Consider the following 16137-nt stretch of genomic DNA (forward strand, 5'->3'; position numbering starts at 1 on the left):
AGCTGCGCTCTCCAATGCCAGTGCCTGCCCGCAGGCATCCCCTGGGGTGGCAGATGGCGAAGCCAGCCCTGGCCGGCCCGGCCCAGCCAGCGTGGCAGCTGATCATGCTGAGGCAGCTTCTGTGATAGAGGGCTCGGGCATCTCTCCAGCCACCATCAAGGTGAAAAGACACCTGACATTTGAAGACTTCTGGGCTCTGTGAGAGCAGGCGCTTGAGAGGAGGGCAAGAGAGGCTTATTTTTCCCTTATTAAAACCAGAATCTACTATGGCCTGTCACTGGCCATTGCAGAAGTGGCCCTGAGTGTCCCATGACACTGGTGAGCTCTGGCTTCAGTCCTAAGGAGTTTTCCTTTTCACTCTCGGCTGGGAGGAAGCTGTTAAAGCAGCCGATTCAAGCTTTGCCATCTGAAAACCGCCAACCAAGAGAGATGCAGGGCCAGGAACACCTTTAAAAGCTCTTTACCCAATGATAGGTACCAGGATGTTTTGGAGGGGGTGGGGACACTCACCCCCTGGCTCAGATAACCACTCTGTGGGTGCACACCTGTCAGTCAGCAGGAGTGGGAGCTGGCCAGCAGTCCCCACTCCCACCCCCTACCCCGGGCCCTCCCTCAGTCCCCACTCCCACCCCCTACCCCTTTAGTCTTCTGAGAAGCAATAATTCTGGCCTTTGTAGAAGCCACTGGCCATGCTATTCATTTGCCCACTGCATACTGATGTGCCCGCTCCACGGCCAAGACACTTTTAGCTGTGGGAGGGGCTGAGGGTGGTTACTAAGTGGCTGGGGTATCACTGAATGGCCTGACCGGAGTTAATGATCCTGACCCCTGTCTTACTGATGGACCTCCTTGGTTGTTACTACATGAAAGCTGTGCTTAACTGGCCCACTAATGTATCCAGTGGTCTTGTTTTCTTATGAAATACACCAACACCTGCTCCCGCTGGAGACTTCCCTCTGAAGGTTCATGGAAAAATGAAATAGAAAGCTGTATATTTTCATGCAAAACATTTTGAAACCCATGCATCGTTTTCACCATGAACATTTCCTTAGACTTGTTGAAGACTCCAGTGCTGTGCATACACTTCTCCATCCCTAGTTGCAGGCTTCATTAGGAGTCACTTAGTGTGTGCTCGCAGGCCTGTGCGTGCCAGTTACTGGACTGTCATGAACTTGCTTAATTATGAGGCACATACACCTTTTGGATAGAGTGTGAAAATCAAGATTTCTTGTTTTGGAACTGGTGTTGAGGTGCAGTGGGAAATTCTGCCACTGGTTTTCTTTTAGTTTTTTATTTTGAAAATGAGAGAGAGATCTCCCACCTGCTGGTTCACTCCCCAGAAGGTCGTGCAGTGTCTAGAAGTAGACCAAGCCTGAGGCAGGAGCCGAGCTTCATCCGGTTGGCAGAGGCCCAAATGCTTGGGTTGTCTGCTGCTGATTTTCCCAGGCACATTAGCAGGGAGCTGGATTAGAAGTGGAGGCGCTGGGACATAAACCAGTGCTCATATAGGATAACAGTGTAAGAGAAGGCAGCTTTCACCAGCTTTGCCACAGTGCCTCTTGCAATGCAGCATTCTGCATCAGTGTGCCAACTTCTCTGCTTCAGCTGCAGCCCCCACTAACATGTTTGGGAAGGAAGCAGATGATGGCCCAGTTCTTGGACCCCTGCTGTCCTTGTGACAGACCCTGACCGAGTCCCAGGCTCCTGCTTTCAGCTTGGCCCAGCCCCAGCCATTGTAGCCGGGTGAACCAACAGACCAAAGATACCTATCCCTGCCAACCCCTCTCTGTTGCTCTGCCTTTCAAAAACGTATTGTTTTAACTGTTTCTTCAAAGTAAATGAAATGTTCAGGAAGAGATTAGTAGGTAGGTTGTCCTCTCCCCTCGCACATGCTTGCCAAAAAAAAAAAAAAAAAAAAAATCATTAAGATGAGTCCATGGTATGATTGGAGACAAAAAATGTAAAATCCGAGGGTAATCAGAGCTGTCTGTCTCATGGGCAGCCCAAACTGGAAATCGCAATTGATAGAGTATTCTACAACTTCCATAGCAAAGATGGCGCAGCACACCATCAACAAGTCTAAGCAGCTCGGAGCCCTGCCAAGAACACAGGGCCAACCAAGGACGGAGCTGGGCTGTGCAGGCACCTGACTGAGGTCAGAGCCAAGCCCTTTGTCCTCCTGCTGCCTTGAAGGGGGAAGGACGAGAATTGTACCCAGAGCCAGGATCCGTCGTGGTCAAAGTGCTGAGTCACCAAAGCACTGGGCATAAAGGCCTTTGGGGCTCTGCAGTGACCCATATGTGTGAAAGCCTGGACAGAGATGAGATTACAGCTGCTCCGAAGCCCCTAGCACCCCTTGAAGGTCGGTGTGGATGGACCAGATCTGTTCTGACAAGATTCCCAGAGTGTATCAAAGGGTTGTGTACCTAGGCTCATCTGTGGGCATGTGGTAATTTAGAGCCGGGAACCATGTATTACGCCTCTCTTTGATCTTTCACACATGTGACCAGGTGGATACAGTCAGCAGTTTGACCTGTGCACTGGCTGTCAAGGGGCCCTCTGGCTTCCACGAGGCGGAGAGGGCACCCCCTGGGGTTGGGTTTGCACAGTTCCAGTTGGTGTCTGGCTGAACAGATCCTCAAGAAACCATGGGTACTGCCTGCTCCTCACTGGCCAGTGGGGAGGCAAGTCCACGGCCAGTGAGTGGTTACAGGTGGCCCTCTTTTACAATTTCTTTTGTTTGTATTTGGAGGCTCAGAGAGAGCAGGAGTGGGAGCACTTTGGGGAGTGCTGGTTCACTCCCCAAATGCCCGCTTCAGCCAGAGCTGGACCAGGCCAGAGACACCAGAGGGTGCGGCTGTGGCCAGGATTGCCAGAGCCGGCACATGCTAGCATGTTTGAGGGGGGGAGGTGCACCTGGCTCGGCCCATGCAAAATCTGCATTGCTGGGAGCCAGCTGGTTTGGGGAGTCTTTGTTAGGGCCGTGCTAGCAAGCGGACACAAAGCTTAGACACCTGTGTGGCTGTTTCATGTCTGAGTGTGCAGGACACTCTGTCTTCATACTTTGGCCTTGCGTCTTTTCATCGCCTGCTCTCTCCCCACTTCCGCTACTGATTACTTTGGGGCTATTGTATCATGAACGCGAGCGCTTGTGAAGGAAGGAGGCCTTTGCGTGCTATCCTCTGCAAGAGGACTGTGGTTTCTCATCAGGTGTGTGTTCCTAAGCAGCGGTTCAGAGTGACCGATGGGCATTGCTTTTGGCAGTGCTTTATTCCTGGTCCAGAGAGGAAGTATGAGAGGCTGTGGCTCCCTCTCCTCCTCTTTGAACTAGCAAGAAACAGACCAAATTAAAGTGGCCTTTAGAAATAAATATTTGCTCTTGCCAAATAGGAGCCCAGGTCTGGAAGCAGAGCAGGCTCCGAGCAGCAGCCCAGGGAGGGTGCCAAGAGCTCTTCCTGGCTTCTTAAGCTAGAAGGAGTCTCAGCCAGTTTTTGTTTGTTTGTTTTATTTTAAAGATTTATATATTTAATAGAGTTACAGAGTGAGGGAAGGGAGAGAGAGAATTTTCCATCCATCCAGTGACCAGCGATTTCATTCAGGTTTCTCACTTGGGTGGAAGGGGCCCAAACGTTTGGCCCATCTGCTTTCTCAGGTGCATTAGCAGGACTGTGGACTGGGAGTGGTGCTGCCGGGACAGGAAGCACCCAGCCATATGGGATGCCAGTATTGCATGTGGAGGCTTCATGTGCTATGCTGCCATGCCGGTTTTTTTTTCTTAAAAGAGTGACATGGCCCAGTGTAATGCCTCAGTGGCTAAATCCAGGTCTTGAGCAAGAACTGGGATCCCGTACAGGCACCACTCCATATCCTGGTTGCTCCATTTCCCACTCAGCTCCCTGCTTGTAGCCTGGGAAAGTAGTCAAGGATAGCCTAAGGCCTTGGGACTCTGCACCCATGTGGGAGACTTGGAAGAGGTTCCTGGCTCCTGACTTCAGATCAGCTCAACTCCAGCTGTGACAGCTCCTTGGGGAGTGAACCAACGGTCAGAAACTCTTTCTGTCTCTCCTCTCTGTGAATCTGCCTTTCCAATAAAAATAAATCTTTTTAAAAAGTGACAGACAAGGGAGACACGGATAAAGAGCTCTTGTAGCCAGGGGGTCAGGCCATAGTCGGGAACTTCTCTCTAGTCTCCAGGTGTTTGACAGGGCACTAAGCCCTTGAGCCTTCTGCTGCTGCTTCCCCAGGTGCGTTGAAATCCAAGGTGGATTGAAAGTGGAGCAGCCAGGACTCAAACCAGCCCTTTGAAATGGGATGCTGGTGTTGCAAGTGGCTCCTTAACCCACTGTGCCCCAATCCTGTAGTTCCATCTTAAGGTGGCAGCTCTGTGGCCATGGTGCTGGCTGCCTGCCTGTGTCCTTGTTTGGGTCCTGTGGGGTGTCTCTGGTGTGATCCCATTGGGTTTTATGGAATCCTTCCCCAGAAGCACCCCATCAACCTTCTCTCCATGTATGTCGCCTCCCTCCCTGGAGCCTACCACTGCCCAGCAGGCTAGAACGAGCATTCCTCCCAGCTCTGGTAGAGAAGACTGGCACCCCAGCAGCGTGCACATTGTCATCCATGATGAAGGGGGATGCTACAAGGGTGTCCGAGTTAAGGAACTGGAGACAGGGAGATCATCTTGGAGGATTCCAACAGGTCTAGCTAGACCACAAGGATTCTTCTAAGAGGGAGGCAGGAGAGTCAGAGGCAGACAAGCAGTGAGCACAGAAGCTGCGGTGGGCAGAGAGCAGGTACTGAGCCTGTGCCTTGGGAGTGGTGAGCCGGGGAATGCGGGCAGGCCCTGGAAGCTGGAGAAGGCATGGTAACGGGTTCTCTGGCAAGAACACAGCCCCACCCATGCCCAGATGACAGCCCGGTGAAGCCGGCTTGGATTCTGAGTTTCTAGAACTGGGTGATCCTGTGTTTGTGTTGTCTTCAAGCTGTTACACTTGTAGTCGATCACTGTGGCAGTGGAAGGAAGGGGGCACACCATTGTAGCTCTGCACTGACCTCTAATTGCGCCTTTTCTGAAACGGAGCATCTGGCGTCTTTCATGGTGTACGTGCGGGAGAAGCGTATTTATGGATTAGGCCAAAGATAAACTGGGGCCTTGTTCCTGCCTCCGGCTGGGCCCAACCTGGCGATGTGCGCTCAAAACTAGTTGTCCAGGGCTCCCTGAGTCACCATTTCTTGGTGGCAGACATAAGAGCTGGCTGTCCTCATCCCGCGGGCCTGGGCATGCCTCAGCCAGCCATTTGATTCCATAGACCTTCTGAGTGTCTTGTTGGAGGGCTTGCAGATGTCTTTTCTGTCTTTGTGGTGGAAGCTGATTTCTTCCAACAAGTAGTTCCTGTTCAAATTACTGATTTTTTTGTTTTGTTTTTTAAGTGCTAGCAAGGATTGGAGAGAAGCTAAGATACCTTTTAGTACTTCTGCAGAGCCACTTGCTTCTAGAGGGCCTGTGTCCTGGAGATCAGCAGTCATTCTAGCACTGGGCCCTGGGGTGCACAGTGTGGCAGCTGCCCTCTGCCCACATGGTGCCTGGACAGGGACGCTGCTGCTGCTGCTATTGCCCGTGTTTTCTCTGCAGTCACTCGCTTTCCTTTGGAGGCCTTCTTGCTGGCACGTGTGTCTGTACTTTCTTGTGCCACAGTTGAGCTGCTTTGGGGGAATCCTGGGCTTTCCTGGAGAGGAATGCAAACTATGGAGAATAGCTTGGTAGCAGGCCGAGAGGGCAGGGACTGGCCTTGAAGGCGGTCATCTCTTCCAACCTCGTGGGGTCAGTGAGGCTGACCCCTGGGTCAGTCCAGCATCCCCAGGCTCAGTCCTGTTGCTAGGTCTGCAGATACGCAGCTCATCCCATGGTCCCAGTTGGGCAGTTCTAGGTTCCAGAACTGATTTTTGGAAGCTAACGGTAAAGCCAGGTAGCCGTATGATGTGTAGTGAAGTGAGTTGGGTGCAGCCTGTGTTCTGAGCCCGTCACTGCCTCTTCCCACCCATGATGTCCAGTAAGTGTCCGGCAGCTGCAGAAGCAAATGTGTAGATTGATGCTGTGTATTCAGCCAATGTTCTGGTTCCGCTCACTAACAGTGGGATATGCACGCATCACCAGGGGTGCATTTCCTGTCTGTAAAGTGGGGGTGATGATTGCACCAGTTCCACTGGGAAGGGTCAGGCGCAGAGAACGTGCGACAGCCCCGCACACCATGAGTCCGTGCAAGGGCCCCGCTTCGTCCCTTTCCTTCTCCCCGCCGCCCCTCCCCTGAGAAGGAAGCAAAGCATCACAGTGATGGCCTAACCACGCTGTGTGCCACAGCACAAGCCTCTTGTAATGCCTTAAATGTTGTTTTCCAGCATTTTGAAGGACTGCATGGTGTTCCGTTGCATGGCAGTGTTCCTTGGTTTGCTTAACTGAATCCCTAGACTGGGATTGTCTCTTCAGCTTGCCAGTGTTGAAAACACTGATAACTACCCTCACTGATGGGGATTTTCTCCCATGCCTTGTTTTTTCAGGTTAAGTTTCTAGGACTAGAGTTGCTGAGTGACAGGGTATGCACATTAGTAAGATTTTCTTGATAGATCTTTAGCAAATTCTCGTCTTGGAAAGTATTAGTTTACACTCCCAGCAGCAGTGAGAGAGCATGCCAGTTCTCTTGTGTGGCTAGGTTATTAAATTGTAATCAGATGAAGGCTCAGGAAAAGGAGATATTTCCCTGGGGAGAAAGCATTCCCCATCCTTGCCTAGCAGTGACTGCTAGAGCATGTGAGCTTGGCGCCCCCTCCTGGCCCTCCCTTCTAGAGCGATGTGAACCACTACAGATGGAGGGAGGCGATCTGTTCAGGTTCCCTGGCTCCTTGGGGCAGGTGCCAGAAGGTTAAGGACATCTTTGAAAGATTTATGGCACTGACAAAGCAACCTCAAGTGACATTTGGTCCCTGAGCAGTGATTCTTGACAGGCGGAGGGGAGTCACTGTTGCCGTTAGCGAGCAGAGGTCCAGGGTACTGTCGGAACAACTGACAGGGCACGGCACAGCCCCACAGCAAAGGGTTGAGCTGTGCAGCATGCGCTCGTGTGTGGCAAGTTTGTAGAATTGCCTATTACACAAAAAATCTGCATAGATCTCAAAACCAGGAAATCTCCCCGTAGCATTCAGATTGAGAGATCCTGTTGTCAAAAAAAGGGAAAAATTTCATCTGGCAACACTTACCTGTTCACATTGAAATGAAACAAAGAAATGCTCCCATATTATAGTCACCCTGAGTAGTATCTGGTTGTGTAATCCTGTTTTTCAGAATACAATGGAAAACAGGTGGGACTGAAACAACAAATTGGTGTTTCTGGAAGGACAAGCAGAGGCAAATTACAGCCCACAAATATGAACACCTGAGAGGCCGTTGTTTTTTTGTTCCCTTGACTTGACCAACCCTGTTGTAAATTCCGGCGATTTTTTCCCCTTGTCTGCTTTTTTTTTTTTTTTAAGATTTATTTTTATTACAAAGTCAGATATACAGAGAGGAGGAGAGACAGAGAGGAAGATCTTCCATCTGATGTTTCACTCCCCAAGTGAGCCGCAACGGGCCGGTGCGCGCCAATCTGATGCCAGGAACCTCTTCCGGGTCTCCCACGCGGGTGCAGGGTCCCAATGCATTGTGCCGTCCTCGACTGCTTTCCCAGGCCACAAGCAGGGAGCTGGATGGGAAGTGGAGCTGCCAGGATTAGAACCGGTGCCCATATGGGATCCTGGGGCTTTCAAGGCGAGGACTTTAGCCGCTAGGCCACACCGCCGGGCCCCCCTTGTCTGCTTAATAAGCACATTTCATTTGCCATGTGCCCCCAGTTGCACAAGAACCTGGGTGTTCCTCACATTTCTAATGGTGTGTGCCAGAGTTTTGGGCCCAAGACCATCTGTGGTTCTCATCGGCTCCCCCCACCACATTCCTGTAAATGCTGATTCAAGCACCATCTCTGGAGGGGGGAGGAAGAGAACAACTTGAAAAAAGTAACCTCAGAGAAGGTTGTGTCTGCCAGGGAAAGTATGACAGGAATTTCAGGAAAATCAAACTCTGCCGCAGCCCCAGGTGCCCCTCGCTGCCCGGTGTCTCCCGGCCCCTTAAAGGGGGCATTGTCTCCAGAGCGTATGGCCTGCAATAATTAGCCTTCCAACTCCTGGGGACAGGATCACATTCTCCAGAAAGGCAGCTGAGAGGGACAGCTTTCCCCCCACCCCGACGCTTCGATTGTCTTCCATCAGAAGTGTTTTTCAAACTGTGTGTCAGACCCATGCGTGGGGTGCCCCATTGGCTTCAGTCTAGATGAAAACCAGCGCTGCTCAAACACCCGAAACAGAAACTGTTAGAGTATTTTGTGCAACTTGAGTCACCTTGGCTTCAGTGATAGAGGTGGCCCCAATATGTGTGTGGGTACACGTGTGTGAGTGTACACACGTGTGCGTGGTAAGTTTGTAAGGCTGTGGGTTAGGCGCCTCACCTGCTGTACTCTGGCTCGCTTTCGAAGTTCAGCGGAGATGGCCAGGATTTCCGCTTGCCCCTGGCACTCACCTGGGCCTGTGCTGCTCTTTCAGGAGGTACCAGGGAGATCGGGTCTGCCCTCACCAGGATGTGCATGAGGCATCGGAGCATCGAGGCCAAGCTGAGACAGTTCTCCAGGTGAGGAGCCTGTTCCATCTGGTTCCCCAAGGCCCCTGCTGATTCCAAATGATCAGTCACGTGGGCCAGCACCTAGCTCCCCACACCCTGTTTTTTGTCTCTGTTCATTCACTGATCATGTATTTGGTTGGGCACCTGCTGCATGCCAGTTACTGCTGTTGCATGAACGGTTGAACGGTGCAGCTAGGACTGATGGCCAGGTGTCTGGCCTCAGTGAGCCTACCACTCTGCCTTGAGTCCTCTGCACCTCTCATGTGGGTCTTGGTGGCCCAGTTGAGAAAGTAGTACATTCTACTGAGATCCTCTCCATCCTGCAGGAGCGCCAAGAGTGAGATGGCCCAGGCTGCCCTGGCCCCTAGACCTGTGTGATTCCATCACACTCACTGTGAGAGTTAGGGGGCAGCAGTGGGAGTTCTTGAAGCCCTCCACACTTGCCAGTGTCCTGCCTGGCTTCCAGGCCTTCAGGCTAGGGAGAAGTGGCAGTAGCTGGCCAGCGTTCTAATGCTAGTGGACCTCGCTACCAAGGTGATCAGCATGGGGCAGTGGAGTCATGCAGTCCCTACAGGGAAACTGCTCTTATTGGAGGCTGCAACCAGAGGGCCTCACCCCTTAGCGATCCAGTAACTGTTAGGAGCAGCCACAGAACATTCTGGTCTCTTCGTTCTCGACTTTCTCCAGGCTCTGAGCAATTAGTATATGTTGATGACATAGAATCCTGGATGCAAGTCAGAACCTCAGAATTTGGATTAGGAGTGAACGAAGACCCAGCTGTCTCCACCTGCCGTGTGGCCCAGTGGTCCTGTCCCTTGACTTTTTTTTTCTGTCCTTTGACTTGTAAATGCAGTCGCTGGACATCCCTGGAAGTGAGAAGCAGGCTTGTGCCAGCCAGTCACCATAATAACTTCTTAATTTTGTTGCCAAGTGTTCTGAGAACAAGGATGGGGATGCTGACTGGGAGCATCATCTTATTCTGCCTTGTTGGCCTGGGTAATTGCGACTTGATGCCTGTTGTGACAACCAAATGTATGTCTTGACAATGGAACATATCTGTTTAATTCTTCTTTTCCTTTCTCTTTCAATGAAAGTGCTTTAATCGATTGTCTAATAAACCCACTTCAAGAACAGATGGAAGAATGGAAGAAAGTGGCCAACCAGCTGGATAAAGACCATGCGAAAGGTATGGGGGCCGGGAGCAGAAGTTGAGAAGAGCCGTGGATGCTGCCGGCGCAGCCTCTGCTGGGATGGGTTGGTGTCATGGAAACAGCGAAGGGCCCACTCTTCCCCTGCTTCTGCTTGTAGGCCTTTCAGAGAAAACGGGTAGGGAGTCTGGAGCAGTCACTTGGCAGAGCCGAGTGCTGTGTGTGTAGTACAAAGTGTCACTCGGCAGCCACTGGCTTGGGTGCAGTGTTTGGAGACTGGCCATGACAGGTGTATACGCCAAGCACTTAGGTGAAAGGCATCTTAGCACGTTTGGAACACCAGACTCACCCTGGGTGGCCTACTCCAAACGGGTCCGTTTCCATTGTACATTGTCTCGACTTAGAAGAGACAAGGTTGTGAGCTGGTTTGGTTAGGTGTCAGGGACCCTGATGGTGAGAAGAGAGATCAGCTGTCAGCTGCAGAGGAAATCTCAGGGTTGTGCTTTCCAGTGAGCGTGTTTGAGATTCCCCTGCATGGGTCAGTTTGCAGGCTCTGCAGGAAGATGAACGTAGTGTCTACTGACATGGACACAGATGGCCTTATCATAAAGCAGAGAGAAACAAAGACCATGAGAAAGACCCAGGCAGTGTTTAGGGCCTGGGGATGGCTCCTGAAACAGAACTCTTTATGGCCAGGGAGCTGCTTTGTTTTGCCTGCTGCCGACTATAGCATTAAAATTATGTCACATTCTGGAAGCTGCAAATTCACTCAAATCGTCCGTGTCACTCAGGCACCTGGAGCTATTGAATCCTACTATGTTTCATGTCCCTGAAGACAACAATGGATAAGTTGGTGTCAGTTTTTGGAGCACAATCTTCAGCATTTGTTAATCATAGACTAAAGGCACCCACAGTCATGTCTCCATTGTTACCGCAAATCAGTCTTGGGCAGCGCTTCAGCAAACCATGTTCCATGAAAGAAAAGAAAGGAAGATAGCTTGTTTAGATTGGGATTCACAAATGTGGGTGTAATAGTTATTTAATTATAGTATAAAAAGTTAATATAAAATCTGTATTCCTCCTACTTCAAAATTAAAAGATTCATTTGTAATAAAACAAAGAAAGGCATCCTAAATCATGTGATTCTTTTAAATTTCTTTTTTTGTTTTTTGGTTTTAATATCTTCCTTCTGACCCATCTGGGACCTTGCTGCTGTGTTTGATACAATCCTAAACACTCTTGTCTCCTTTCGCTTAAAGTTAGAAAGGCAAGTCATGTGTTATCTTGGGTGAACTGAGCTTACCAAATCTGCACTCGGCGTCAGGTAAACAGCATAGAAACAGGGAAATCCTCCGATGGTGAAAACCTCGGTAGTTTACATAAAAGCTTTGCTTTTATGACTTCAATAACATTTCTTTTTAAAAAGATTTGTCATTTTTAATTTTATTGGAAAGGCAAATTTGCAGAGAGAGAGAAAGATCTTCCATCTGCTGGTTTGCTCCTTCAAGGACTGTAACGGCCAGAGCTGAGACCATCTAAAGCCAGGAACTTCTTCCAGGTCTCCCCTGTGGGTGGAGAATCCCAAGGCTTTGGGCCATTCTCAGCTGCTTTCCCAGCCAGAGAGGCAGGATGGAGGGAGGGAGGACCATGACAGTGAGGCTACTGGGGATGCCCGGTTCTTCCCTATGTGGTCGGCTCTCCTAGGTCCTGGTTTGACGGGCTGTTGGTCTGGACAGCACCTTCCCCAGCTGGGGCTCCTCTTTTGTAATCAAAGTGCTGTGGATTTGGACCTCAGAAAAGCAAGTAACGCAGAAACCCTTTCCTGAGCCCCAAGATGAGAAATTATGTCTAGTTTCCTCTTATGACAACATCCCCAAACGTTGTCTTCCTCTAAGCTGGCACCATGAGGAGAGGCCCCAGCTCATTTTGTTGTTCTATGTTTTAAATAGCTCCTTGGTTGTAGAATGTCCTCCAGACGTTGTCACCGTTATCAGATTCTGGTGAAGTTATTTGCATGTCTTAGTGCTTTCTGGAATGAAGCTAATTGCTGTTGCTAAAATATTTTTTGTTGGACACACTAATCAAACTCTAATATTCTGCTTTCTCTTAGAATATAAGAAAGCTCGCCAAGAGATTAAAAAGAAGTCCTCAGATACGCTGAAACTGCAGAAGAAAGCGAAAAAAGGTAACTCCAAAAATTCTGCCCCCGACACTGAACCTTGAGGAAGAGTGCCCGGGTGGCCCAGTTTTGTCTTTGAAGTGGACAGTGTTCAGTTCCTAGATTTCTGCAGGTGCAAATGGGTGCCACAGTATCGATCTGAACCACGGTGGCAAGTGCAGAATATATAGCAGCTCAGAAGTCTTGTCCAAGAACTTCTCGCCTCACTCCTGTCCCTACCCTCGCCTTCACATCCTGGCAGTTTCCATGCCAATTGTGCTTTGCAAATGAAACCTGTGACTTTCTTGGAGGCTTTGGAATCATGCAGAAAAGCTTTTATGCAAATATTCTGTCGTAATTATTACTGAAATGATGCCACTTTTTATCACAGCTTGTAATCTCCAAAGTCCTTGTGAGGTCTTGTGAGAGCATTAGAAATGGCTGCAGGGGGAGCCAAGGCCATGGCTACAGAGCAACTCTGCTTGCTGTTAGTGAGGGTGGGGCTTGGTAATGCACCGCTGAAGGGCCAAACACCTCTCCTCCTGCCTGCCCGTTTGTCATCCTTTAGAAATCCATGAATGGTCACGTCCGTGACTCCACAATGGGTGGGGAGTTGGGAGAGAAGATGCTGGCCACATCTACTCTGCAGGCTTTTGTTACATGTTACTACAACCCCGTGGTAGGGACTTTGTCCTAGTCAGAGGCGGTGACCTCTCTTCCAGACAGACTGTGTGCCATCGCAAGGTGTTGCTCTTGTATCACAATGGGTAAGGTGGCCCTCCTGGGCCGGGCTGTAGGGGATGGATAGCATCTATGGCATCCTTTTAGGAAGAGAGTTCCCCCAAACTAGAGTTTCCCTTTCATAAACAGCACATATTTGGAATGCAAAGAGAATGTGTTTGGAGAGCTGCGGTGGTTGAGGGTGGTAGTGAAATGGGCACAGAACAGTTTTTTTTTTCCAAAGATTTATTTGTTTGGAAGGCTGAGGAACATGGATGGGGGAATTGAGAGGTCTTCCTTGGATTGGTCATTTGGCAATAACCAGTTCGGTGCCAGACCAAAGCCAGGAGCCTTGAACTGTGCCTGAACTCCCACGTGGACGGCAGGGGCTCAAGCACTTTGTCCATCTTTCACTGCCTTCCCAGGTGCATTCATGGGAAGCTGTGTCAGAAGTGGAACACGTAGGACTCCAACCAGTGCTAAATATGGGCTGCATGCGTCACAGGTGACCATGTGACATGCCGCAGCACCACGCTGGCCTTCTGACAAGGCTTCTAAGTTCTGACGTTTCTGAAAACACGTGCCTGTTGCCTCCAGCCTTTACCACTGGTTCTCACGGGAGTAAAAAATAAATAAAAATAAATTTTAGAAAGTGCAGTTTAAAAGCAGCACAATTTTCACCCACTGTGAGAGTTTCAGTGAGGATTAGCCCCTAGACTTTCTTTTTGGGGTGTATCTTTCTGGTCTGGTGCTTCTCATATGTGGCTTCTAATTCAGACACCCGGGAATCACCCGTGACAAGTAGTAGGCTTTATGGCCAGTCCGTTGCAGGCTGTCTCGAGGTAAATCTTTATAAGTGCACCTGCTACCATATTTGGGAAATCTGAGAGGAATTGGAGCAGGGTCGAGGGTGAGCTCCACCCAGCAGGCAGCTTGGCTGCTACAGGAGGGCTCAGAAAAACAATCCAGTGGGCTTGGGGGGATGCGGTGAAAGTGAGCAGCTCTTTCCCTACAACTCGTGCAGAGTTCTGTCTTGAGAAACCCTCAGTTCTTGGCTGTAAGGACCACTCTCTGATCTGAACTCTGTGTGGAGGGTGTGACGGCCCTGCCTGGCACTCCCTGTCAGCGGCATTGTCCAGTTCGCAGAGCTCAGACTTCTGGTGAAACCTGTTAAGTTGATTTCAGTGCAACATAAAAGAAGTTTCTGGCAATTAGAATCAGCCCAGCACTGTCTCAGCCTTCCAGGTGATAACAAGCTCCATTCAGGTCGCCAAATACAAGGATTAGGGACCTACAGGTTGCTGCCTGCATACATAGGGGAGAGATGCCTCTGCCCTAGGTCCTGGGGGTCACTGGCATTTAGTTGTGAGGGGTGGCATGTGATTAAAATCCTGACAACACTAGCCCTGGCCCTAGCCTCAGATTTATTTGAAAGGCAGAGTGAGAGAGAAAGAGACTCTTCCATCTGCTATCTCACTGTCCAAATGGCCAGACCAAAATCCTGGAGCTCCTGCTTTTACATGTGAGTCTCAGGGGCCCAAGCACTCATCTTTTGCTGCTTCCCCAGGTGCATCTGCTGGGAGCTGGTTGGAAGTAAAACATCCAGGACTCACATGGGATGCCGGGGTCACAGGTGGCCACTTAATCCACTGTGCCGCAGCACTGGCCCCACCATGTCCCTTCTGGATGCTGTGCTTGTATCTTCGAGAGCGGTCAGACCGGGCATTTAGAACAGCGTCAGTGATCTTCTGGTTTCTTCAAGAAACTCTCCTTCTTTCATTCTCCTAAAATGTTTAAAACCATTTTTGATCAAGTGCTCATATGTTTCTGGAAGAGCAGCCATGCTGACTTATCAGGGAGAGCTTTCCCACAGGACATGTGTCCAAGCATGGGATGGGAATGGTACAGCTTAGCAGCCAGAGGAAAGCTGGTTACCTGAGGTTTTCGGATGTTGGGGGGCTTGGTTTCTGCTGGAAAACCTGCAGTCGTGGGCTCTCCTTCCAGTGGCATTTCCTTGGACCAGGCATCGGTTACACAGATGCTGTCCATGTATGTTTGTCCTAGTAGAACCAAGGCCTGTCTGAGCCAGATGAGCACTTCCTTGGTCTGAGGTACTCAGGGACTCTCAAGCAGCAGCTGCCCACAGTGCCTTTTGCAGGCTGTCATCCTGAACCACGGCTTCTCCTGCCCCTCTCTCAGAATCCCCCTTGCCTTGCACCTGTGAGCGTGGTTTCGGTACTGTCCTTGAGGGGAGGTGGTTTTTGTAAGCATGTGTTTATTACCTTCCTTCTTCTGCACACAGCCGTTCTCTGACTCTTGTTTTGCCATTGGAAGGGTCCATGTGTCATCTGAAGGTACTTGACTCTTTCCATAGAAAACGATTTTAAATGCTTTATCTGTCACTAGGTTATACCTGAAAGTCACTCTAAAGTGGTCTGAGGACCCTGCAGTGGGTGAATGAGTCTGTTTCTTGAAGGCCAGCTTGGCACGCGTCTCTTAGGGTTGCAGCTGAGGCCAGGAGGCAAGCTGGGTCATTGCCTTTGGGCAAGTCTGGTCCGGCACAGAGCAGCAGGGACAGGGGCTGAGTCAGCAGGTGGGGAGGGCAGCAGGAGGCCGTGGAATGTTTTAGGGCGTCTCATGTGCCCCTTCCTGCTGCAGCCAGAACTTCGGGGGCTGGCGGGGTCTGCTTTAGGGAGTTTGCTTCCTGTGTCTTTTCTCTAGGCACTCTCCAACTTAAGATAAATGGCCTTGACGGTTTGCTTGCTAAAGTATCTGAATTGGTGACCTCTGGGCCCATCATCTTCACCTCTTCTTAAAAAGCTTCGCTCTGTTATCCAGGGGTAATACCTGCTGTGTAGGAAGATGACAGCTTAGATAAGAAGGAAAAACTATTTGTAAGGCAGGAGAGTGGACCTTGGAGGTCAGCTCACGGTGGATGTGGCTTTAGCAGCCTGGATATACAGCTTGGTGGCCAGGCAGGGACTGCCTGGCCTCGCGAGCAGGCTGAGGCCACTGCTGCCCGAACATCAGTTTGACTTTGTCGTTTTCCTTTTTGTGTCAATTGTGGTGTATCCTGCCCTTTCTCACCGTGCGCCCTGCCAGTGGACGCTCTCGGTAAGTCTTCCCTCCTGACTCTCCGGTGGCTGGTCACGGTGTGGTCCTTGCGTGGGCTTTCCGTAGTTGTCCAAAACCTATGCTGGTCGCCCAGGTTTTCCTGCAAGCTCAAATCAATCAATGGTGCCTGTTTAATTTTGCATATCTTTATAACAAATCTTGCGTGTGTGTGTGTGTGCTTATCATTTTCTTTCTTGGATGTTTGGCCATTGAAAATGTGAGCACGACATTCTGTGAGTCTTTGCCTCATCATAATTCAGTCTTAGACTCATGGAAAAAAGAAATACATGGTGACTCAA

At 50.3% G+C, this 16137-nt stretch overlaps 1 protein-coding gene across 10 annotated transcripts in view; it reads left to right on the top strand.

Annotated features, from left to right (window-relative positions):
• MTSS1 (MTSS I-BAR domain containing 1) overlaps positions 1–16137 on the top strand; it is a 154583-nt gene that overhangs the window by 111996 nt on the left and 26450 nt on the right. For all 10 annotated transcript variants that reach the window (XM_058668495.1, XM_058668494.1, XM_058668498.1 and 7 more), the window contains exons 4-6: positions 8623–8707; positions 9793–9884; positions 11957–12031. In XM_058668495.1, coding sequence (XP_058524478.1) covers positions 8623–8707; positions 9793–9884; positions 11957–12031 — 252 coding nt within the window. The remainder of the gene's footprint in view (positions 1–8622; positions 8708–9792; positions 9885–11956; positions 12032–16137) is intronic.

This window comes from Ochotona princeps, chromosome 9 (genome assembly GCF_030435755.1).
Source record: "Ochotona princeps isolate mOchPri1 chromosome 9, mOchPri1.hap1, whole genome shotgun sequence".
Lineage (NCBI taxonomy): Eukaryota > Metazoa > Chordata > Mammalia > Lagomorpha > Ochotonidae > Ochotona > Ochotona princeps.